At 51.3% G+C, this 24,505-nt stretch overlaps 9 protein-coding genes across 9 annotated transcripts; 3 read left to right on the top strand and 6 right to left on the bottom strand.

Annotated features, from left to right (window-relative positions):
- Positions 1–100: 100 nt before the first annotated feature.
- Positions 101–1,235, bottom strand: M436DRAFT_28226 (uncharacterized protein; the record flags this gene model as incomplete). Its single annotated transcript, XM_013568158.1, has 3 exons — positions 101–539; positions 666–1,108; positions 1,164–1,235. Coding segments are annotated over 3 exons (954 nt in total), but the record flags the coding sequence as incomplete, so codon positions are not given.
- A 1,145-nt stretch (positions 1,236–2,380) lies between these two features.
- M436DRAFT_76039 (uncharacterized protein) lies at positions 2,381–3,076 on the bottom strand (the record flags this gene model as incomplete). Its single annotated transcript, XM_013568315.1, has 1 exon — positions 2,381–3,076. One exon carries the CDS (start codon positions 3,074–3,076, stop codon positions 2,381–2,383), a length of 696 nt encoding a protein of 231 aa, XP_013423769.1.
- Positions 3,077–5,011: 1,935 nt separating this feature from the next.
- Positions 5,012–5,942, top strand: M436DRAFT_22488 (uncharacterized protein; the record flags this gene model as incomplete). Its single annotated transcript, XM_013568155.1, has 4 exons — positions 5,012–5,134; positions 5,191–5,292; positions 5,341–5,644; positions 5,701–5,942. Coding segments are annotated over 4 exons (771 nt in total), but the record flags the coding sequence as incomplete, so codon positions are not given.
- Positions 5,943–6,979: 1,037 nt separating this feature from the next.
- On the bottom strand, positions 6,980–7,585 carry M436DRAFT_55972 (uncharacterized protein; the record flags this gene model as incomplete). Its single annotated transcript, XM_013568232.1, has 1 exon — positions 6,980–7,585. One exon carries the CDS (start codon positions 7,583–7,585, stop codon positions 6,980–6,982), a length of 606 nt encoding a protein of 201 aa, XP_013423686.1.
- Positions 7,586–8,416: 831 nt separating this feature from the next.
- On the top strand, positions 8,417–10,067 carry M436DRAFT_56086 (kinase-like protein; the record flags this gene model as incomplete). The annotated part of the gene is made up of 2 exons (XM_013568250.1): positions 8,417–9,170; positions 9,331–10,067. Coding segments are annotated over 2 exons (1,491 nt in total), but the record flags the coding sequence as incomplete, so codon positions are not given.
- A 1,860-nt stretch (positions 10,068–11,927) lies between these two features.
- On the bottom strand, positions 11,928–14,144 carry M436DRAFT_13663 (SEC7-like protein; the record flags this gene model as incomplete). The annotated part of the gene is made up of 1 exon (XM_013568144.1): positions 11,928–14,144. A coding segment is annotated over one exon (2,217 nt), but the record flags the coding sequence as incomplete, so codon positions are not given.
- Positions 14,145–17,565: 3,421 nt separating this feature from the next.
- On the bottom strand, positions 17,566–18,399 carry M436DRAFT_56092 (uncharacterized protein; the record flags this gene model as incomplete). Its single annotated transcript, XM_013568251.1, has 1 exon — positions 17,566–18,399. One exon carries the CDS (start codon positions 18,397–18,399, stop codon positions 17,566–17,568), a length of 834 nt encoding a protein of 277 aa, XP_013423705.1.
- A 719-nt stretch (positions 18,400–19,118) lies between these two features.
- M436DRAFT_55725 (uncharacterized protein) lies at positions 19,119–20,303 on the bottom strand (the record flags this gene model as incomplete). Its single annotated transcript, XM_013568191.1, has 1 exon — positions 19,119–20,303. The coding sequence occupies one exon, from the start codon at positions 20,301–20,303 to the stop codon at positions 19,119–19,121; it is 1,185 nt and encodes a 394-aa protein (XP_013423645.1).
- Positions 20,304–21,284: 981 nt separating this feature from the next.
- Positions 21,285–23,121, top strand: M436DRAFT_55753 (uncharacterized protein; the record flags this gene model as incomplete). The annotated part of the gene is made up of 3 exons (XM_013568195.1): positions 21,285–21,411; positions 21,457–21,786; positions 21,839–23,121. 3 exons carry the CDS (start codon positions 21,285–21,287, stop codon positions 23,119–23,121), a joined length of 1,740 nt encoding a protein of 579 aa, XP_013423649.1.
- Positions 23,122–24,505: the final 1,384 nt, after the last annotated feature.

The raw sequence follows: 24,505 nt of genomic DNA, 5'->3' as shown, positions 1-24,505 counted from the left end.
TGGCCCAAGCCTGAGCGGATGCCCATTTCGGGTTCCTCTCGAGCACTTCTGCAGGGAGTCTCAAGCCGTTGACAATGCGGTGCCCGAGTCCATCACACCACCATTCATTGACGTTGCTGAAAAGCACACCGCAATAAATATAGATCAACACAGCTAAAGGCTCCCGTTGGCAGACTAGCTGAAAGAAGTCCGGACCGACGAGTAACGAAAATGCTATGATGGCGAACGGAGAATCATAAAAGAGTCGGAGGAGAAGATCGATAGTCTCGATGTAGATCTTCTTATCAGGGCTACCAGCAACGAGATCGTATAGTGTCGTGATTCTGTCGTGGTAGGATTTTCTTATCTCCGGGTCGTACTCCCATTTGATAGTCTTGGGTTTGAAGAACGGGTTCATGGCGCCGTATTTGAGGGGCTCTATCATGGTTATGTAGAGCATTGCCGTTCCTCTGAAGTAGTTGCGAAGGCCCGCGAGTTGCTCTATAGGGTCGTAGTCTGGACGCGGCATCGCGATTTCCACCAAAGTGGTGATGAAAGAGCTAGGGATGATCGTCAGTCTACTCTACCAAGAAGAGATGGGCTTGATTTTCGAGACGATATCATTGTCCTTTGGAAGCGTTACATAGCTTCTGAACAGCCATTTTTCTCAACCGGATGGGACTCACAATGCAAACGCGGCGTGACAGGTCTCATCGTTGACATCGCTGAGGACTTTGAAGAATATCGGCAACGCACGATTGTGATACTCAATCGCACATCTGACCCAGAACTTTTGATTCAGCGTATGTATCTTTGCGCGATGAAGACAAGCCAGCGCTAAAAGAATGTCGAGCAGATATTCGTTCTGAAAGGCCAATTGAGGTATTCCATGTTCGTACATATGCCAGTCTTTGGGATCGTGACAGACGGTTTTGATGGTAGTCGTTGTGTAAAAGTGTAACAAGTCCATTTCCTCTGTCCGAGAGAGAATCTTTTGTTGAGATTCGAGGGTACTCGTTGGAGATTCTCGATCCTCATGGCCGGTGGAGGGACTTTGATCGTCCGTAGAGAAACTGCAGGCAGCATCTCGTTTCACACAGTTTCCACAAGTTGGCTGGACTTCATCACACTGATCACCAGATTAGCTAGCATTCCAGCGAGACGAAGTGACGTATGATATCAACCTTGACGTGTCGTTTCTTGCATTGATTACAGCCATTTCGACTTTTGTGGTGAGTCTTGCGGGTTGGTGGCATAATCGTTTCAATGTCGATCAATCATCACTCCTCGACGACTGATCAGGGTTCCTTCGTATGTATTCCTTGTGGCACCGGAAGATAGAGAAAATACTTCCATAGAATAGAGGGATTGATAATGTCGGAGGCACGGAGAGAAGGGTTATGTCAGCCTAAAATTACAGGGAGGACTTCAGGGTCATAGAGGCAGCTGTCGGATCTAAGCGGGCCGAGTGACATCAAAGCTTGGACCATGTCGTCTCTGAGCCTCCGAACTTGCTCTCTACTTCTGATTCTGCGACGATATGGTCATGAGATTACGGATCTTGTTGAGACGATGCTTCGAGGGAGAAGCTCGCAATGTACTCCCCTACAGGTTGTATCCAGGAAAGATGCACAGCACTCGAAGTCTTGATTCTTGACATCAGTGCTAGGGCTCACAAAGCAACCTAGAGTTCTGGACGTTGGCGGCACACCTCGGAACCTTGAATTGAGCAGATGGCATGGGCAGTGCAAAGGATCGCGACATGTTGATGGATCTCAAAGACTACTTATACTCAAGTGTTGACGGAGCGACATGCGAGCAAGCGATACTATACGATACTACGAACCTCGTACGTCTCGTACAGTACAACGAGAGTAGTCTTGGAGGATTTCAAGCATTGGCACTTGATTGTGCCATAAGTAGGGCTTGTCATGGTTGAAGCTATGCTACGGTAGGATCTTGAACTCACGGCTTCTCACCGGAGCGGATGAGTAAGGCATCCGAGCCCGGTTCAACGATGAGGGTGATAAATTGGAAGATGGTCCCCTGCCTTTGCATATCGACATCTGGCATAAAGTCATGAGTGGACATCTATTTTGGGAAGATGTTGGTTCGACTGCGGCTCGCACAGTGTAAAATCTCACCAGCAATGGAGATTCGCAGGACCTGTTGAAGTGGATAGCTTGGACGTGGAGAGAAGAAAGCAATCATATCGTTCATTTTGACAAATTATAGAGACAAGCCATGTTCTTGTGCCAGCCCATTTTCCCTCTTGTTTATGGGTATCCAGTAACAACGCCATGCAACGCCAATGATATCAATGGAAACCGGCCCTCATCATTAAACGCCATGTCCCACCAGGTCGTGAAAAGTCGTGTAGCAATTACAGTAGGAAAAATGATCAAACTTCAGCAAACCGAACCATGCGCCGCTTGAAAGAGCCTCCTTCTTCCAGAGAGATGGCCGAGTCGCGGTGTGAGGATTTGCGTTTATCGTAGCGGCGCTGTCTTGCTTCTTTTGATTCGCGAGCGCGATATTCTAGGACTTGACGACGGCGCCATTCGGAGCGCTTGGTGATCATGGCTGGTGTTGGGATAAAGCCGATGCCATTGATGCCTTCTCCATCGTCGTCTGCAGTGTGGTCGATGTCGTGTCCAGTGATCTCATCCTCTTGCCAGGTCATGCTCTCATCTTGTGTCTGGGAATCTTCTTCGGCGGGGGTAGTGGGAGAGTCGCAGCGCAAAGTGGACAGTTTGTCCTGGGTGATCTTGATTGCCAATGGGAGAGACAAGGGTTGGTGCTCTTCGAGATTGGGCGAAGCAGTTGGAGTGGGAGGTGGAGGTGAGGTGACACGACGGGGAGGGTGAAGAATGAATCGAGGTCGGTGTGGTGAGAGGTTGTTGGGCGTGGGCGACGTGGTGGGAGAGAGCATGATCTTGTCGTAGGCGCCTGGGGTTTCACTGATCTCGGCCATGTCGGCGGGGCGCTTTTTAGTGGTGGGAGCATGCTGAGGCGTCATGGCGAGTTGCGATAGATGATGAGCCACTCGGGTGCTTGGGCTGTCGTCTCTGTCGTGCGCACTCGTATTGGCAGACATATTGAGAAGCAATCGAGTGAGGAAGGAGCAAAGGTGCAGCTCACTGTCTGCACAGCTTCATTGCACACGCACACGCACACTCAAGCTGCTTGGACAAGACAGCCAGAGACAGGTTGACGTTGTACTTCACCAAGCATTCAACGCACAAGGTGAGTCGCCCTGTCCATCACCGACCACCGACAACCGACGACCGACGAGGCCTCAGCCAGCAGCTCTCAGTCTTCCCGGTCCCGCCTGCGGCGAACGCCGCCCGCAGACCACGTGGACGGAGGGGCCCTCAATCGACCCTTCCTTTTGTCCTTTGACCACCTTCCGCACCAGTGCACCACATCCTCAACTATAGGCAATCGCGACTATATCATCGCTGCCATTCTGCATGGCCATCAGCTACTTCCTGGCCTGCAATACTCACTTGGTAATTGACTTTTCTGCTTGGATTTGCTTCTGTACCTTGCAGCTGGTAGTTTGATGCCTTTTTCTTTTGCCGGCCGTTCTCATAAATAATGATAAACAAACGCCTTTGCCCTTTCATCATCTCCGTCTGCCGCTTTACCCTTTCTCGTCCAACAGCCTACCATTTCTTCCACCGAGCACAGACAACCAAGCTAACGAAACCTGCCAACAGCTCGCGTTTCTCGCAACAGATATCTCGCCTTGGTGACCAACGCCGTGTCCATCTTGAGAACTCCCATGTCTTTTGACCGCCGGTTCCATCATGGCGTCGCTTACTAATTAATAAGCTCAATATTCATCGTCCTTTGATCGGCCTTGTTCCTGCCTTGCCCTACATCTCACAGTGAGTTGGTCTTTCTTGATCCTCCCAAACAGAGCTGCTTCCAAATCTTCGAATCTCCTTCCAATTCCACTCTGCCGCTTATTGCTTGATCGTCGCGGGGATGCGTCCTGCATAGACTTGGCGTCCGACTGCCGTATTGTGCCAGTTGTGCGGCATCTCATCACTCGTCCGCACCCGTCCGTGACTATTTACTCTCAAGTTCATGTCGGATTCGGTTTCCCATATCCGTCAAATTGTCACCTCTGCCGGGCCCATGACTCCTCGAGCGCATTTGAACCAATCGTGAGAGGTGGAGGACTCAAATCGCCGACCCAGAAGCGATCAACTTCGCGTATCAGGGCAGTATGCAGTGCATCCCGGCAGATCATCCGTGTCGATGCTCAGCTCGGACCCTGGCCAGACCTGTTCGAGTATTGTCTAAGCCCTACCAGGCCACCTCAAACAGCCTGCCTGTTCATGCATCATTATTCAACTCCCGTCTCCGTTTTCTGTTGCTTCTTCGCTTGATATCTCCGTTCGTGGGAGAACCTTCTCTTCAGCCACTACCGACCGTCGAGAAGAGCTTTGACCGATCAGTCATCAGAGCGCTTGCCTGCTCGCATTGTTACTCAAACCTACCATTGCATTCCGTGCAAGTAGAGCCTGTAGAAGGTGCTAATATCTTTCTGGGCTTGAGTCTAAAAACTTCAGCTTTGTTCAGAGGTAGTGTTGACTCGTGAATCTCGAGAGAGTGAGATTGGCTTGCGAGTGCGAAGTTGATGCCGCATCCGCCTATCTTTCTTACCAGAGACAGACCATTATTGCGGGTACGCTCATCGTTGCATGCCGGCTGGGATTGTTTGAGACCATGGCAAAACACTAAATTTACTGGTGTTCCCACCAGTCCGGGTCGTCATGCTAAACTGTCGCCATCGGTCTGGAGTATAGGTACTACTGTACCCCACCTCTTCTGCTCGCATCTCTTTCTGTTCCATTTTAGACTTCTGCTTATATTGCACTCTGTTCTCCGGGAGAATATATTGCGCTTGCTCGCCGTATCTTCTTTGGACTCTGTCGATCGTGCACCCTTGGGGGCAAGACAGGCAATCATGTCTAGTGATAAGGCAGTACCTACTCTTCATGACCTAAAGTCGTATGACATGCTCGCCACGTCGTGCGTGTTTCTGGCTTTGTCTGTCATCACGGTCGTGGCGAGGATATATGTCAGAGGATGGATGATTCGTTCCTTTGGATGGGATGATTGGTTGATGATGGTCACCTGGGTAAGCACTCATCTTTTCCTGGGGTTTGTTCCTGCTCAATAACTGATCGCCTGTAGGCTTTGTTCGCCATGACAACTTCACTACTCATCAGCATCTCACTATCAGAGATACATCCACCAGGTGTTGCGGATCCCGACACTGTCAACGGCATCCTAACAGTATGTTCCCCTTATCTCCTTATGTAACGTTTCTAACCACATTCGCAGTTGGTTGTTTGCATCTTTGGTCTCTACATCCTCACCACCATCATCTTCAAGCTCAGCTTAGCGGTCTTCTTCCTTCGTGTCGTCAACCAGCGCTGGCAGCGTCAAGTCATCATTGGATCAGTATCACTATACACTCTCTTCGGAACTGCCTGGCTCTTCGTCGCAATCTTCCAATGTGGCAATCCCGGAGATTACGGCAAGAATGAAGCGCTAGGAAAATGTCTTCCTTTCCAAACCGTCCTCAGGCCTCTCAACTATACACATGGAGTCTTCAATGCCGTCACCGACTGGATCTTTGCAATCAGTAAGTCGAGGATTATGCTCACACATTTTGACGACAAGGTACTAACAAGATTCAAGTCCCCATCTTTGTCGTAAGATCTGCACAGATGCACAAGCAACAAAAGATCACCGTCTGCACTATCCTTGGTCTGGGTGTGCTGGGTAGCATCTGCTCGCTCGTGCGTCTGGCCTACGTGGACGTCATCGGCGTAGAACTCCAGGACCTTCTCGTCTCCGCTCCTAACTTCGCCATCGTCTCCATCATCGAACTTGGCCTTGGAATCACAGCCGCTTGCCTGGCCACCCTACGCCCACTCTTCGCCTTCTGGTTTGACAAAGCACGAACAGGCATCAGCTCCTCCCGCTCTGGGCGAAACACCAAGACCGGACCTACTGCAGCTTATGCCAACAGCAAAGGCATTTCTGGCTCTTACGTGACTTCTGGTCATGACATGGGTCGCAAAGATGATGGTGTTGTCACTGTGACTCGAGAACTACAAGTCCATATCAACAGACCTTCCGATGCGGGCAACACGCTAGAAATGCATGCGATGGGTCCGTCACCGCATCATCAGCACCCTCGCGATACTCGCAGGCGGAGTCAATCGAGTGAGGAGTCTTTGTTGGAAGTCGTTTGAATTACTTAATCCCTCTCTTTTGTCCAGGAATGGCTTGTACACAACCCAGCTTCATAAGTGTTTCACGTCGGATGTCTTTTTTTTATTTTCTCCACAACTTTGTATACCCCGATCACCACGAGCTTTGCCGACATCAGCACCGTAAATACTATATCAACCAATATCATCATTCAAGCACAAAGACGTCGTCGTATGCGTAGTCCACACAAGCAAGCGAGACATGCAGACCTGACTTTTCTGAAATGCGAACAGCAGCGCGCCTGACAATTAGTGCATTGCGTACCACCACAAACCCTAAGTTGACCTCTACCAGCGCATGGTGCGCTTACTTTTCGATCCAGGATGGGGAGAAACAGGATGCTGTTGTAGAACAATAGGGTATGGGTGGTCGGCCTTGCAGAAATTGGCCTCATGCAAATGCAGTCCGTGTCTCAGCCTTACAAGTTTTTGATTCGTAAGTCTGGAGATCGATATATCTGAGGCGAAAGGAACGATGGTTGAGGCCATTGATGCGGGTGATCGCGAAATCGGGGGAACACGAGGGGTTGTTTGAGGTGGGTGTAAGGTTTTGGTATGGATGCAATAGAGTTTATGCTCATTGTTTGGGGGTTGTTGCAGCTCGAGTGGGCTTGAGGTATGTATACATTGTATGCATTAGACATTGTAGCGAGTTTGGGGTTGTTGTGCCAAATATCGTACTCGATGCTGAATCAACGCATCTATCGTCCCTCACCAACCTGCTCCCTCCTCTCCAAAATCTTATCCACAATACCAAACTCCAGCGCCTCTTTGGCACCCATAAAGTAATCTCTCTCCATATACTTTTGGATCTCGTCCATTGTATGTTTCTTTGTCAAATGCTTGAGATAAATCTCATTCAACTGCTCGCGGACTCGCAAGATTTCCTTTGCGTGGATGGCAATATCAGACGCTTGACCTTGGTATCCACCGCTGACTTGATGAATCATGATCCGCGAATGAGGCAGCGTGTACCTCTGCCCCTCTGCACCTCCACACAACAACAAACTGCCCATACTCGCGGCTTGACCCATGCATATCGTGCTAACCGGACTGCGGATATAAGTCATGGTATCGTAAATCGCCAATCCAGCCGTCACAATGCCACCTGGTGAGTTTATGTATAGCGAGATTGGCTTTTGAGGCGCATCGGCTTCGAGAAAGAGCAGTTGGGCGACTATGGAGGCGGAAATTGTTTCGTCGACTTCGCCGTTCAGGCAGATGATGCGTTCGCGGAGGAGGCGGGAGAAGATGTCGTAGGTGTGCCAGCCTCCGCCTACGGTTTCGGTGACGAAGGGCATGGGCATGGCGCCTCGTGGGGGTTGGGCGGGTGTGTCGCGGTGGGTTGGGGGATGCGGTGGGAGGGTCATGAAGCTTCGAGTTGATGTCGTTGTGAGGGGCGCGAGTGCGGAGGTTGTGATGGGTTTGAGGGCGCACCGCGCGCTGAGGCGTGGGAGTAGGTTTATCGTCATGATGTCTGTGTGTGTGGTGTGTGGAAGGAGCAGAGTTGGATTGGAATGCCTGCTGTTGCTTGAAGAGGAAGATTGACATGATGACGTGAAATCTGGGGTCCGGCCAAAGGCGGTGAGCACTGCTCCTTCCAACCATGATTCTCCGTACATTTCCTCTTTCCGCCATGTCTGCTCTGTCTCTATCATCTATTCATCAGCTGTCAGACGATTTGATCGAGCATAACGATCGGTTCATATTGACTAGCCAAATCCATGTATTTCCATCAAATGCACACCTCGGCTTCCTCTCTGCCACTCCTTCTCCATACACTACGACAGTCCACCTTCGACCTCAACTCGTCAGAATATTTCAACCATATCCTGGCGAAAGGTCCGAGTATGAGCGCACGAGGTGCAAAAGAGATAATTCTTCTTGACCTCGACACGCTCGATATGTCCGCATGCGGACGTGCTTTCATCAAAACAATCAACTGCCCGTCATAGCCCACGACTTTGTCTATCTGGCCTTTGTTAGTGCCTGTTCAAACCCTTTATCGACTTCGATGCACAATGACCCCCCGGATGCGGACAACGCTATGGTTATGACCTTGAAGTTTCCCAACATCCAACAATTCCTCCCTTCTTACCTTAGATTGTTTTGGCGACCATACAGCTATTTTCTTCATTATGTCTCTAACATCAAAACTTACCGAAGCACAGAAAGTCGCCATCCTTTCGGATAAATCAGGCCTCGATCATGTCCATCCGGACCCAGAGGAAGACTCAACTTGGATCGGCGCTTACAGACTTGGTGGAGGCTCCTTTGGTGAAGTCACTACCTGGATATGTGTCGATAGAGCAACTCACAGACCTATCAAGAGTGTTGCCATCAAAGATTCCTTCGACAAGGGCCCTACCGAAGAGAAGGGCGCTTACTCGAATGTCTACAACAGTCTCGTTGCCAAAGGCTTGGATTTCGGCGCTGATCCAAGTGCTGCGCTTGGAAAAGCAAACATTGACAAGAGGTTCTCCAAGGAAGCCTATCTCCAAGGCATCATGACTGAGCCATCCTCGAACCAAGAAATCTACTCCGTACCACTTTTGGGCTACCGAAGGAGACTTGATAGTGTTCGCCCGGGCTATAACCACTGGAGATTATATATGCCCCTCTATGAGTATGGTGATCTGTTCGAACTTATAGTTGCTCATCGCGCAAGAGGGAGGGGAATCCCGGAGCCTTTCATCTGGCACACTCTTCGCTGCTTGTTGACTGGAGCTGAGCAGTTGACTGAGCAAGTCAGGAAGCGTCAAGGGAGCAAGGAAAAAGACGTCATCGTCGTTTTCGACATGAAGCCCGACAACATACTACTCGCTCCACCGGATCAAACGTCAACCTTCCCCATCTACCCAAGGGCTCATATCGCTGATCTTGGAGGCGGATGTAAGTTTGTCCCACAGAATCATCTCTACAGATCGTCCAGGGATGTTGCTTGGTTTCATGCTGTACATTCGGTATTGTGTTCGAGATCAAAGCAACGTGCTCGGGCAGATCCTTAGTGTATCCGCCAGTTTCAACAGACTTGCTGACTTCCTTACTCTAGTCATAACAAACCCGAATGATATAGACAACATGACTGGCACCGTCAAAGGCGCGGTAACGACGGGTTACAGACCTCCGGAGATTATTAAACCTAGTGTTTTCCAAAACGGACGCTTTGCGATCGGCGAGTGGACAAACATCTGGCAGATTGGAAGAGTCATCGAAGCAATGATGAAGTTGGCCACTTTTAACGATTTGACCTATCGCGGTAATGATCTGGAACCTCAGATAGTGACTTGGCAAGGTCACTTCCCTGGGCAGTTTTACTCGCCGCACCTTAAATCGGCAGTGGCTGCATGTTTGAGACTCAGGCCAGATCAACGAGCGACAGCAAGAGCCTTGCTTAACATAATCGACAACAATTCTGGCTGGCGCCTTTATCTGCGAGACATGCATACTTTTGGAAGCGACGCCTGGTTCGAGGAGCAAGAACGACGACAACAACAACAACAAGCCGCACAAGCAGCCACCGCAGCACCAGCCACCGCAGCTCCACCGACGTCCGCTGATGTCGCAGCGGAACAAGATGCATCATCCAAGAAGCGAAAGCGCATGGAAGACGCCAACTATTACCTACGAGCTTGGGGCAGAGATAAGGCAGCAAAGTTCGACGAGCTAGGAGTACTTCCCAATGAACAGTATGACCTCGAGTACCCCGATCACAATGTGTTCTGGGCTAAAGACGATTTCTCGTTCATTTATTCGGACGGGAAACCTGTGTATCCACTGGCTTATCAGCCCGAGGGTCATACTGCAAGTATTGGATTTGGCAATCTGGCGATAGCATCTCCCACGCCTGCCGGGCAAAGAGACCACGACGTCCAAGACGGACATGGTGGACCTGGCGCGGACCATTCGGATTCTGATGAACCCCCATGGTTCTTGCATCAACCAGACTCGATAGATGTTGACGAGGGCGGTGAGGAGGATGACAATGGCGAGGACAGTGAGGATAGCGAGGACGGTGGGGTTGCTTTTTCTTATCATTCCTCGGCTTTCCCAGCGCTTGCGATACCTCCACAGAGAGACGATGACTCATCTCGTTCTTCGGATGTCCCATGGCTCATAGGAGCAGACGACCTGGTAGAGGATGACGAGCAGTCAGAGGACGATGACGAGCAAGCAGAGGACGATGAGGAGGAAGAGGATGACGATGACGAGGAAGAGGATGACAATAGTGCTTATTACACTGCTTCCTCTGATCCAAGGCCTACACAACTACCTCATTTTCCGGATGATCTTGACATCCTAGAGGATGATGACTCCGATGACGAGTCAGAGGAATGGTTGTCTGCAGAACGATGATCTGAACGTGGATTAATTGGGTCAAACGACATGCTGTACACCAGTCGCTCAATATTTCGACTTCAGAACTCGAGATGGCTCGCGCAAACACTGGAGATATGGGGACTTTTATTTTTCTCTGTTCACTTTGCAGTCCTTCCGGCTTTCCCCATAGCATGACCAGTTTCCAAGAGACCATATTTTGCTATCGGTGAATTACTGGTTTTTATCTACTCTACCACTCGCGTTGGTTTCTTTGTTTTCTTGACAGGCTTTTTCGATCTTTGTACAATTCTTTTTTGTCGTTTTCATTCCACCATCGTACAGTCTCGCTGTCTTTTTCTGGCATGATTTCAACAAGATTCGAGAACACTTCATCACAGGTTCCATGTGACCGAGAATGGGGAGCAGTGATACAGTCCAAACATGTTGAATGGAATCAAGAAATAAAGCAGTTTGCCTAGGTTTGCTTGTGATAAGGTCATGCATGGGCTGTGTTCCGTTTTTGGGGGAAGCTATTGGCATAGCGAATGGTCGCTAGAATTCGTACAAGCGTGTGTGTGTGTTGGCTGCAAGAAAATACAAAACAAGAGTTTTCAAAAAGGTAACGGGATGAGGGTTTTGTTCCATCGAGAAGATGAAACCCCATCACGTCAGATACTCTTTTGGGCAATGCCTCTGCTTCGTTCGAAATGATGGTGGTTGCAATTCTTTAGTGGAGGAAAAACCCCTCCGCTCTTCATCTTTCGCGGGAGAATCGTGGGAGTTGCAAATTTTGAGCTCATAAAAGGAGCAAAGCGACAGAGGAGAAGGCAGAACAAGGTCACATACAGCGCACACAGCAGCCGTTGGCTCTGCAGTGAGGAGGCAGAAGGAGAAAAGGAAGTTCTTGCAAGAGCCCAAGAGGTACGTCAGAGAAAATCACACTCTATTTTCGAACCTCGAGTGGCTTTTCTCTATACCAATCATACTCATGAAGGAACATTATAAAGGACAGAAAAGTGTTGATTATGCATGAAACTGCGCGATAAGAAAACAGACATAACAATGAGTTAAGCGGGGTATCCTCGAGACGTGACAAACATGCATGACTGAACAGAAAAAAACATTAACATGCCTCCGTGGTGATAACAAAGGAAAAGAAAAAAGAAAAAAAGAGGGGTTGATGAGGATTAGAAGGGGAAAAGGTTGTCAAGCTTTATGCAATGCGGTGAGTGGGACTGTCCCAAAATGCTCCGATCATACTTTGACATTCTCCTTCTTGCCATCCTTGGAGCCAAGGGCAGCTCTCTCTTGTTCGCGAACTTGTCGTTCCTCATAGACCTTTTCTTTCGCGCGGCCCGCTCGGTCAAGAGCTTCGATATATGTTGTGAACTTGACAACCTCACGTAAGAGATAAGCACTCTTCTTTTCCCAGTTGCTTGTGACCTTGTTCCAGTTCTGACCATAGTGGTTGGTGTATGCGAGATTGACAGCACTGCGCAACTCATTGTGTCTCTCCAGTTCATTCTCCACTGAGGCCACATACGCTTTGAGGCTGCGAAGTTGATCGATCTCGAGCAGTTGTGATGGCAACATTGATGCTGCGGGAGGCTTCCAGTCGGCGATGTGAGCGCGGTCGCCCGGTAGTCTGGATCTCGATCCGAATGTCTGGTCGAAAGAGCCGCGAACAGTTGACTGCATGCTTTGTTTGCCAATACTGTTGACAGAAGCTGAATGTGCGTGGCTACCTGCAGCTCTAGATTGTGGCTTCGAAAGAGGCTCTCCGTTGCTGCCACCAACCAGAGCAGGGTTGATGATGTTATCACTCCAGCCATATTCGATATTGTCGACACCACCAACCAAAGGCTCTTTGCTTAGACGCGCAGACCAGTAGTTTACGGTGGAAGCAAACTCTTCTGCAATCTCTGCAGTACCCACATTGAACAGATGAACAGCACCAGTGGGCAAGCTCAACGCCCATACATGCGGACGAGTCTTACTATAGCCCGGGTGTGGTAGAACGGTCGCAAGAGATTGCCTCAAAAGGAACTGGTCAGTCTCGTCCGCGTTATCAGTCCAGTTGCCACCACCAACGACAGATGGTGTTGTACTGGCGGGCTTGCCTGTCTTGGACATCTGGCGCTTCGTGCTACGCATGTCATTGATCTTGGTCGTCGTCCGGTTGAAGTTGAATAAATGCAGGTATCCTTTTTCGACCACAGCAAAAGTTTCACTCCAACTGCGCTCTTTGGCTTTCTTTTCAGGACCATCAAGGTGGTGTTTGTGCTTAACCATGCCTTCTTTCGCCCAGGGCGCACCGGCCAATTCGAGACTCTCGTCTTCGAGCACAGTGCCAATTTTCATGACAGACTCTGTATCCCCTGCACTCTCCTCACGGATGATTGCCTGCGACAAAGCATTGGTAAATCCTAAACTCTGCTTGAAGTCTGGATGAACAGCAAAGCTTTCGACACTCATCGTAGTTTGAGTCCTACCCATAGATATCTTGCTCCACATACTGCTTTGGGCAGATGGGCTCCAGACGGACTGGCCGTCATCGATTGAGGTGCGAGTTGAGCCGACGGTCGATGCAGGGTACACCTTCTGTCTGGACCTGTTCTTCGACACGTTCCAGTGAGACGATAACGCGCTGTTGTTCCTCTTGCTTCGGTAAGAGAAGCCCTCAGAAGGTGCTTTCGATATGACAGAACCAGTACGTCTCAGGTTTCCAGCGACAGTAAGATTTGCAGGGCTATGAGATGAGCCAGGTTGTTCTCTCGAATTTTGAGATCCATGTAGAGGAAGAGCCAAGGAAACAATCGAGCTGTAGAAAGCCTTGAGTACCAATTCCACTTCTGTCATCCATTTTGATTCAGGACCTTCGAACGGACGCGTGACCAAGTGATTCATTGAGCCCATTTCTCCGTGTTCACCTGGACCAGGATCTGTCTCGAATCTGCCCATGCCTGGTCTGAAAGAGAGGCGCTTGGTCGATCGTCTGAAGTCAATAGAACCCCGATCATCATCGACGTCAGGTGATTTCGGTGTGGTATCGGACCAAGGCAGCGAGGGCCTTGATGAGAGTTGAATCGGTCTAATGGTTGCAACTTCGGCGGCTGACTTAACGGCAGGCGTGGTGTTCTTGATAAACTCAGATCGTGTCATCTTGTGTTGTATGTCGGCCATGTGTTGATCTGTGTTGAGCAATAGCAGTGCATAGCAGATGGCATGTACCACACCTGGTCCTTTGAAGCCATTGTGAGGGTTGCATTCGTCCCATCTTCTAGAAAAGGCATCTAGAATGCGGTCAACCTGTTGACTTTCTCCTTTCAGCACGAGTCTATCGCAAAGTGTACGCAAGCCGCTGAGAATGTTGCGGTTGGCAAAGTCGTAAAGATCCATGTACGCGGTAAGAGTGCGAGCGCTGACGGGGTTTTTGTCACCAAGCCATGGAGCAGCTTCATCCTTGAGCATTTGCTGTTCCTCGCCTTGATAGATCTGACGCGCGCGTTCTCTCTCATCGGCTGTCGGCTCGTCAATATTTCCTCCGAGCATACCCCGAGCGACTTCAACCGACGGACGAACGACTTGACCATCAACCTGAAACGAGGGCAGGTCGCTTTCGTCGTTTGGGATAATATAGCTTTGCGGCCGTCCAATCCCTTCAAAAGGCAGACCGAGACCATTCTGAGTGTGCTCAAAGAAGTGTGACCTGGATGATACAGGTTCCTCTTCAATGTCAGAAGTTGGAGAAGTGACGAATCTTTCTCCGGGTGTAGCCATAGGGGAATTGGCCATAGGTGAGACCGGACTGAACGCGCCGGAAGGTCCAAGATAATTGTCACTAAGGGCGGAGATGATAGAAGGAGCTCTACCGTCATCGGCGTCGCTGTTGTCGGACAAAAACGAGTTACTCTGCTTCAAGTCCGGGCGTGTATGTTCAGGTCGCAGGCGCTCGTCCACACCGCCAAAGTTACGCTCCATGTCATCCGGTTTGGGGCTCCTGAATGGTTGTTGCCGGGCGCTTGGAGTAACAGACTTGCTGCCGCCTGCTCGTGGTTCCAAGGGTTCCACACCGACTCTTCGTATAGATGCATCTGGTGGAGGGGTGTATCCGGAGTGAAATATGTCGAGTTCCGAAGACTCGTCAGTCTCCTGGCTGAGAATGCTAGAACGAGCAGGTTGGCCAATGGGAGTGTCGACGGGCTTTGAGTAGTCAGAGTCAGTTTTGTTATACTGACGATCAGAATCGCCGAGGTAGCGATCCATGATCATCCGGAGACTGCTTGCACCCGGACTTACGGGTGGAGGGTGGTCCTGAATGTGAGATGCGGAAACAACAGGATTGGGTAATGGTGGAGGCGGCGGAGCATCGGTTATCGACTTCTTGCGGCGTCTGAAGAAGGAAGCTTTCTTAGTGATGACATTCTGAGGAGGCTCGATAGGAGTGGGTTGCGGCTTGGTGGGCACAGGCGAGGCGGTACGCTCAGAGCGTTGAGCTGACTGTTCTCTGACATTGGGCCGCTGTTGGTCTGGAAAGGAGTTGGTGCGAGTGGAAGAACCAAAGACTCGTCGGAAGAAGCCAGGGCGCTCTTTTGGAGCATCGTGAGCCGAAGATTGTTTGGAGAGCGAAGAAGCTATGGATGCGGAAGAATTGGTCGGAGGATGGTCAAGCATGTTGGAAGGCGACTGGGCGCGCATGTTGGACTGTCGCACAAATTCCAGGGCTTGGTCCCGGATGCTCTGCGGGATGTCCGAGTTGTTTGTAGAGGCCTGCTCTTTGGTTGCGTTTGTTTTTGATGGTCCACCAGGGACTCTTGGTTCGGGACAATGGACATCGTAAGTGGAAAACATGCTGGGAATCGGGCGGCCGCGGTCCAATATTCCATTCGAGACGACTTCGGGAGTGCCTTGGGTGCGTGGGTCGTTCGTTTCGTAGCCACCAATGCGAGTGGTACCGAGGACCTGGCCATAGCCATGGTTGATGGTCTCGACAGTCGAAGGGCGCGAGTCGGAGTGGCTGTTGGTGCGGATGCGTGCGGTGAGCTGCGAGTTGTTGCTGGTGGTATCCGAGTCGTGCGACATGGAGGACGAGTATGTGTGACCTCTCACGCGTTGTTGCAGGCGTTGGAAGGCTCTCGGCGGGGTGAAGGAGGTGCTGCTCCTGTCGAAGTCGTCGCTGTCGAAGTCAGGCATATTTCTCGTGTGTCCGGCCGGGCCTGCAGCAGAGCCCGGCATACGGTCAAACGACAACAGCAAAGTGTCCAGGACAGAGTCTTGTGTGACCGACTGCCACGACTCGGGTCGCAACTGCAGGTGCTGTGACGGCGTCAAAGGGGAGGCAGGAGCATCCTGTGCCGATCGGGTGTGCGAGTACGAATGGCCAGATGGAGGAGTTGCGGGCAACAGCTTGTCTAGAGGAAGGGACGATTGGCCGGTGGTAGACAAAGACAAAGGAGGAGGCAGCGGGCGCGATTGGGCACGAGGATTTGCTCCTCGCAGCCTTCTGCTCGTCTCCATGGTCAAGGACAAGGCTACGGCTATATCACAGAGTGGGTACCTGTTCCCCTCGTCTGGCAGTCCTCCGAGACCCAAGTCCACATGGCGACAAGAGTAAACTTGCAGCCCTGCGCCAGGAACACTCTCCTTTCCGAATCCGTCAAACATCTCCACTCGCGCCTTCCCCAAGATGATTTTCACGCCACCAAATGCACCTGGCCCACCAATCGCTGCCCGAGCCACGGCTATTTTCTTCCAATCACGTCCTTCTACTCCACTGGAAATATTGTTTCGAAGTTCAATCCCTTCCTTCGCGTTCAAGTTCTACCTTTGCACAAGCGATATTTGGATGTTTGGCGATTCCACTTATTTCCGCCGAAAGTTTAACCACATAAACGTTGCAACGGCCCCTGGCCAACTTTGTCAGCGCTGCCAATGCCGACCACCCTCTCTGATAAACAGCAGCGAATGATTGTTCGCTATCATTTTTTTGGCTATGCATAGCGGCCCATAACACGATGAACCTGCAGTAGCGTCAGAACCCAATTCATCAACCCTTCGACCCTTTCGAGCTGTTGCATTCTTCACTCTATCGTACATCTTTCTGCCGCGATTGTTCGTCCGAAGCCTCGCGAGTCATCCAATGACGGGATGGCTGGCCGGAGCCTCAGGGCTCTGCTCGTCGCCCGTGGTTGAGAATATTACAATCGAACTATTTGAAGTGCAGCACAGAATTCGCGTTAGCGCAAGTTGAGAATCGATATGACCTCCACCTCGCCCCCTGGTCCAGGTATACGGAGTACTTATGAGCAAGAGGGGGACTTATCCATGTCCATCTCATCCTTCTACACAGAAAATAACGCTGTTACATTCCACGTATACCCAATCCAGACATTCGGGGGCACGAAAGTCTGATCATAGCCTCCCCGCGTGCAAAGGTTTGAAGCGCGTATAGCTATGAAAATGCACAATATTTTCGACAACTGTATCGTATCCATCGAGATACCGTGCTCTCTAGGCTCTCTTTGGACACGCCTCTCATCTGGAACATCACTGTGCCTTTTGATAGCGAGAACAAACGCCGCTTTAGACCTTCGTAGGATGAGCGTAGGTGTTATAGAAGTGAACCCATGTAAGGTAACACGCTGCAGCAAAGATTGCAAGCGATCTGTCCTCTGAGGACGAAGTGACCAGATTCGACGACGATACCAAGTCAGAAGCCACTGCCGACTCTTGCCCCTTCTCCTGCTCCCTCCGTGTACCTATCAAGATGCACAACGCTCTTGAGAAACCACATAGCATCCACTGAGATATGAAGCAGTGCAGGCTCGTCTCTGGTCACGTCTCCGATTCTGAGAATCTTGTGCGTTTTTACAGTAACGGAGATTGCAATTCCACTTTGAGAACGAGTTGACGCGCAGCTTCTGGGCTATACTAGCACAATTTTCAACAGGTCCACCAGACATAACATTCACCCCTGTCCATCGAACACCTCCCTAAACACCCCCAAATTCCTCTCTCCCACAGGTTCCTTCCCATACACTGCAAACACCACCCTGTCAAACCAACCCCTAAACTCTTCTTCCTCCAACACTCCCTTCATCTCTCTCGCAACCAGCTCTGGCGGACACCTATAAGCACCACACCCCAGTGCCCCCAACACCAACCCTGTCTTGCCTTCCCTAGCCGCACACCTCAACACCAACTTAACCTTGTTCCTAAACTCCCCCAGCACTCCCTCCTCCCTAAACCCCTTCTTATCATCCGTAAGTCCTGGGTTCCTAGGCGCCGCAACCGTAACCACAGAAACAACTTCCCTGACCCCCTCTTTCAGATCCACACACCCATTATCCAAAGTATCCTTCCACACCACCACCTCCCCCGAGAACACGCCTTGGACGCAGCCCTCGCCAGTATTGGGCCAAGGATAGTATTCCCCTTTCAAAGTCGCGAATAATGTAGATGAATAACACAAAGCTTCTTCTTGGGTGGCGCTGAGCGTATACCTCCATCCACCACCCGGCTCTTCATCAGAAGCTAAATTCAGTACTGCAATCTTTCCTCTCAAATCCGGTGACGCAGCAATCATGGCTCTTGCACAGGCGAAGGCGTCGGAATCAATGACTTCCACGTTGTTTAGTGAGAGATCTGGGAATGAAGGATCCATAGGTGAAAGCTCAGGGTATGTGGTGAGATCGATGGAGGAGCTGGACAGTGAGGCGCCAGGTGTGTTTGCGGTAATGGATTCAGTTCGCTTTATCGTGTCTTCGCAGATTTTGCGGCGGGTGGCTAGGTCCGGGAGCATTTTTGTGCTTTGCGATTGTGATGGTTTTGGGAACAGCGAGGCGAGGTTGAAGGTCATTGGTGCTTTGTGTGTTCGTTGTGCTGTGTTGTGTTCGGTGCTGTTGTGTTGTTTGGTAGATGAAGATGTGATGACGTGAGAGACTTTATAACAGCACGTTTTGTTTTAAGCTGGTGCCTAGGTATAGTAGACAGATGAATTTTGAGATCTGTCGTCTCGGAGCCTTTTTCAAGCTGTCGCTAGCATACTGTTAAATCTGACTCTCTATATGTATGGTCTCTGAGGGGATTCACGTGTTTTGTAAGCGGGTTCAAGGTATATACTGCTAACCGAGCGCCTAAATCGCGATATCTACATATATGCCTATCATGTCGTCTGATCAGAGCGAGCACTCGAGTCTGCGACCTTTACTGACAAAGTTCGACTTTGTACTCCGCCTCCTTTTTTTCCTTATGTACACCCGTAATTCTTCTTGATGTGCTTGCATAGGGACACGAGCGGCGATACTGACCTGATGAAAGCGGATAGTGTCGGTCGATCAACCAGCTTGAGGATACACAGAGAACGCCGCTCTTTGCATCTACGCTGACTTCATGCAGCTGCTGGTGTGATGTAAATACCATTTGAGACGGCGTGGCATCGATAGCGAAGGACGTCTGGCTCTGTGACGTCTTCAAAGGGTATGGAAAGCCGTTTCGAGTATCATCAGTGAATGCCGGCTTTCAAGGCTGAAAGGCTTTAGGATACAACCTTCCGTGCAGGGCTTTGACTCCAGGCTCTTGCACGACATACAGATCATTTCCGTGGAGTTCGGCCCAGTTGTCAGGAAGACGCATGTTCGGCGGCAGCCGATACTGTCCATAGCAAGCTCTGGCGTTGCAGTTGAGATCGCATTTGCCATATAACTTGCAGTAGCAATCAGCAGCACTGGGGCATGCTTGCTTGTTCAGCGTGTCCAGGTCCACAGGGCCGTCCTCTTGTGGCACAAACAGAATATGCCAGAGGTATGACAACACACGTCCAGCAATACGGTCGTCGCGAGAGGCAGCATTGGAGTTCCTCGACATGCCGTAGCCATCAAGAAGCCATTGCCGTAGGGCAACATACTCTTCGCGCGAATGACGGTGTATCGAGTCCCTGGAGACGACGAATTGAGCACAACATTGCGCACGCAAAGTGTCACTTCTACCGAGTTTCAGTCCCTTGCTCTTTCCATTTCTCAGATAGTCATCTCCACCGAACAAGACGGCGAATGCGTGTGGCATGGCGGCATCTGAGACGGTCCTTGCACTCCAGGGTTGGAGGATGGAGTTGAAGCTTGTTTCGAGACTCCCCTGAGGGGGTCCGGAGTCTCGGGGACAAGTGCCTACGCTCCAGTCGCATCGGAGGTTGTGGTAGCCGGTGGTTGAGAGTGCAGATGGGATGTTCAAGGCGGCCAGACTGGCTGCATTGTCGTACAGCGGGTCGTCATTGTGCCACTGGAACCGGTTGCCGTGCACGAAGACAGCGCCAGCTTGGGATATCGAGTCGTAGTTGTCGATGAGGAAGGTAAGGTAAGTTATAGATTCGTGGCCACGATTGGCAGGTACGCGAAGGTGTTTGACAGTGGGATCGTCAGGCGCATCAACCTCGTAAATGCAGAGGTGGTACTTGGATGAGAGACGTTGCAGCCAAGCAGTGTCGCCATCAGCAGCGACATGCGAAACTATCAGAGCGGGCTTGGAGCTATTTTCGAGACCAAGACATAAGCCTCGAGCTTCAGGGAGGCTTGCTGCCGTTGATTGGTAGCGGATCGTATTCCACGAGTAAAGTTTGGGCGCCGATGGGCCGACAAGCGAGAAGACCAAGTAGACGACTATACAGACAAGTGCGAGCTGCAACAGCGACCTGCGCGTCCTCCGTAACATGTCGTCGAGACTGTTTTTGCACTCGGCATTTCTTGTCTCCAAGCGCTGTAGGTCTTGGTAGAGTCTTGGTATTCTCAATCATCAACCCACACGAGCCGTTCCGCATCTTCTTGAGCACAGCCACTTCTCTCTGATCAGCCATCATCAGCCACAAAGCTTGGTACTCGCATCTAGACCTTTTCGTCAAGATTGCAAGAGCAGTTCAACTTCTACTTGATCTGATTCTCTCATGCTCAGAAGCGACAAGAAATATGTTATCACGACCTGTGATGCAGTAAGAACTCAGATATTCGTCATGGCTCTTCGGTCATAAGGGCGGGTCTCGATAGTCGTTCCGGGCGTGCCTAACTTTTGACTTTATCCACATCCTCCTGCCTTGATCTGCCTGCCCAACCAAGGAGCGAGCCCCGAAGCTGAATTATCCTATAGCGACAGTTCGTGTCAGGTGTAGAGGACTGTCAGCTGCTACAGATATCCAAGTGTACATCTTGTAGCTTTCTGAATGCGAGGCTTGGGTGAATTACGAGGCAGGTAAACCCAAGCAGTCATGACAAGGATTTGTACGGATCGACGAACGAGATGAAGATCAGCCGGTAGTGATTTGAGATTGGCTACACCATTTTCAGAACAGACTTTGGGATTGACTGAAACACGAGCAACCAGCTCAAGCAGAACAACGATGCTCGACTCACCGACAATCGCAAGTGGCTTTTGGCGTCTTTCTTTGTCCACTGCTCGCCGTTTTTGAGTTCCAAGGCACGCAGACAAAGTCGAGCAGCACCAAGCAAACCAGCCAAGGGTCCTCTGGTGACGTAGCTAAGTCTGCGTGGGACGTCTGCGTCACTCGTCACTCGAGCCTCTCCACACAAACCCAATCACTACGCGGGCCTCCCTCGATACCATCCGTTTTTCTCATCAACATCCAATTTCCTTGTGTTGTGCTTCCTGAGATAGCCCCCATCCATACCTCTCCGCAACTGAATGGTCAACATGGCTTCGTATACACAATCCCCACCGCAAAGTGGCTTCTACGGGTCGGCACCGCAACAATCCGACACGCTGCAGAACAGTGGCTATGGCAATGCTTCGCACCACGATTTCGCCCATGGTAAGCTTCGTTGAAGTGCCATACCATCAACTGTCCTGACTCTAGCAGAAGGTGGAAACCCTGTCGTAGCAGGAAGCACTGTTGGCAGCCCAGCCGGAATCCCTCTCGAAGACGGAGCTATCAACCGCTCCGCTTCGAGCGCCTCGACTGCCGCATACAGAGACGGCACTTTGTCGCGTGGTGGCACTCTCAAGAAGAAGGCCAGCGTCAGCCGCAAATCTAGTATTGGCCGCAGCGGCAGTCGTAGAAGCCTCGCAGCCGGTAGCATCGCTGGTGTTGGTACTCCCGGTGCTCACGACGACTACAACAGCGCCTTGTCTACTCCTATTCCTACACACGGCAGCCCTACCGATATCCTAGCCAACCGCTTCCAAGGTATGTCTCAACATTTAGAACTGGTGTTTTCGCAATCTGACTCGCCTTGCAGCATGGCGCACACTCCTGAAGTCGCTCATCACTTACTTCCGTGAGATCCAATCCAGCTACGAGACGCGTAGCAAGGCTCTGCTGAAGGTCTCGAATGTCTTGTCCAACTTCACCCACCCCTCGGTTTTTATCACCGACGGCGGTCTCGCAGACGCATCACGCATCTTAGGCGACTACCACAAGCACTCGGTCGCAGAATCAAACAAGTCGCGCGACATTGAGCAGGACGTCATTTCTGCTCTGACTGGCCTGAGAAGCGATCTAGCCCAGAAGATCAAGGAGATCAAGAGTCTTAATGGCGACTTCAAGAACTCGGTTGACAAGGAGAAGGACGCGACACGCAAGGCTGTTGATGCGCTTGCTGAAGCCTTGCAGCATGCAGACCACGGTGACAACAGCAAGACCGATCCCTTCATCGTCCGCCTTGGTGTGGACCGTATGGTCGAGAAGCAGATTGATGAGGAAAACTACCTGCATCGCGCATACCTCAACCTCGAGAGCTCGGGTCGCGAACTTGAGTCGATCGTTGTAGGCGAAATCCAGAAGGCCTACAACGCGATGGCCAGCATTCTCAAGCGCGAGGGCGACGACGCCTACAACACTGTTGAGCAGCTTCGCGGAGGGCCCATTGCCATGCCCAAGGATTTGGAGTGGTCGCGCTTCGTCGAGACCGACCCCCACTTTGTCAATCCCAGACTGCCTCTTCGCCGTATTGAGGACATTGACTACCCTGGCAAGCACGCTCCTGCAGCAGCTGAAGTCAGAGCTGGCATGCTCGAGCGCAAGAGCAAGTACCTCAAGAGCTACACCCCTGGCTGGTATGTCCTGTCGCCCACCCACTTGCACGAGTTCAAGTCGGCCGACAAGATCTACTCTCAACCTCCTGTCATGTCGCTTTATCTGCCCGACCAGAAGCTGGGTTCTCACTCCGAGCCTGGATCTTCGTCGCACAAATTCATGCTCAAGGGCCGTCAGAGTGGTGGTATGCACCGCGGCCACTCGTGGGTATTCCGCGCCGAGTCCTACGAGACCATGATGGCTTGGTTCGAAGCCCTCAAGATTCTCACCGAGAGACCTGCTGAAGAGCGCAATGCCTTTGTCCGCCAGCATGTCCGTAGCGCTAGTCAGCACAGCCACCGCAATAGCATCAGCAGTGATGGTCTTGAGGAGGACGAAGCTGACCAGATTCCCTACTCGACTCAGTCCAGCGTCATCAACCAGCCCATTGGCGAGACCCGCCTCCAACGCCCTGTTCCAGGTGAGTATGTGCTGTCCCTTTCATAGCGTCAATCCACACTGCACCGAATCTAAACTGACGTGATATCCATAAGGCGGTCGCTTCCCGTCTGATCTGCAGATTCCTCGCGCCATGGCCGCATCGCCTGATAGCGAGTCTGATGAGGCCGACCACAGCACTATCCCTGGTGTCACTGCTCTTCCTGGTGTTGTCGCCCTCGAGCCCACTCGCGCTGTCGAGTCTGCTCGTTACAATGACAACCCTTACCGTCTGCAGGGCGTCTCTACCCACGAGCAACAGCCTGCACACCAGACAGTGCCCTACACTTCGGCAACTCCTGGCTCTGTCGCTCATGCCAGAGAAACTCTGCCTCTCAGAGAGGGTGCTTCCGAGTCATCATACCAGCCCCACCCTGTCGACAACTTCAACCACACTTCTGTTCCTCAGAACGATGTGGCCCAGCCCACTCAGACGTTTGTCTTGCCTGTCCAACATGCAGCTCCAGCTCATCAGTTCCAGCCCGATGTTCCCGTAAGCGCAATTGAGTCGCAGTCTCTGGCTCCTGCTGCCAAACCCACGAGACAAAACACCAACTATTCAGACTGGATGGCTCCTGCTGCTGCTGGAGTTGGGGCTGGCGTCTTGGGCTCTGAAGCCTATCGTCATCAACAGAACAAGGATTTGCCTTCTGCCAACACCGTTGCCGAAGAACAGCAGACTCCTTACGAGGATGAGCGCCCTCGCGACCTGACTGGCGGTCACAGCACCCTGCCCACTTCCAACGAAGCCGCAACCACCAATCCTTCGGCATTCGCTGATAACAATGGCATCTCGGGCGCCACCTACACAGGCACTGCACCCTTCCCTGTTTTGATTCCCAACTCTTCCAACGTCCCTCAATCACCAGAGTTTGTAAACTACAGCTCGTCCACCTACGGCGCTGAGACTCCCCGTGCTGAGGCCTCTGATGGTCTTGGCGGCCTTGAACGCGAGGGTGCCCACGAGACTGGCGCGATCTTCCCCAAGGTCGTCAGACACGATACCGACATGAGCGTCAGCCAGTTGCATGTTCCCGGCGAGTTCCCTCCCGCTACTCCTGGCATTGGCCTTACTGAGGAGAAGACCGAGAGATCTTGGTCTCCTCGTCCTACCGTGGGCTCTCATGGCACTTTTGTTGCTCCTACCGCTTGGGAGCAGGCAAGAGAGTAAAGACACAACGACAGTGAATATAAGACACGGGAAGCAACAGGACTGTGGTGGAATGTTGACCTCTCACGACACGATTTCCTTGTACTTTTCGATGTTTGTTGTCTTGAGTATTTTTCTCCTTTGTTACAGTGTTTTTGATTTTCTTTTGCTTTTTTGCCCTTTGGTTTTTACGAGCCCACTTTGCGATTACCCTGTGTTTTCTCTATACTACGTAACCAACCC

Source organism: Aureobasidium namibiae (assembly GCF_000721765.1).
Source record: "Aureobasidium namibiae CBS 147.97 unplaced genomic scaffold scaffold_20, whole genome shotgun sequence".
NCBI classification, from domain to species: Eukaryota; Fungi; Ascomycota; class Dothideomycetes; order Dothideales; family Saccotheciaceae; genus Aureobasidium; species Aureobasidium namibiae.
This window is presented reverse-complemented; position numbering and strand designations above follow the sequence as displayed.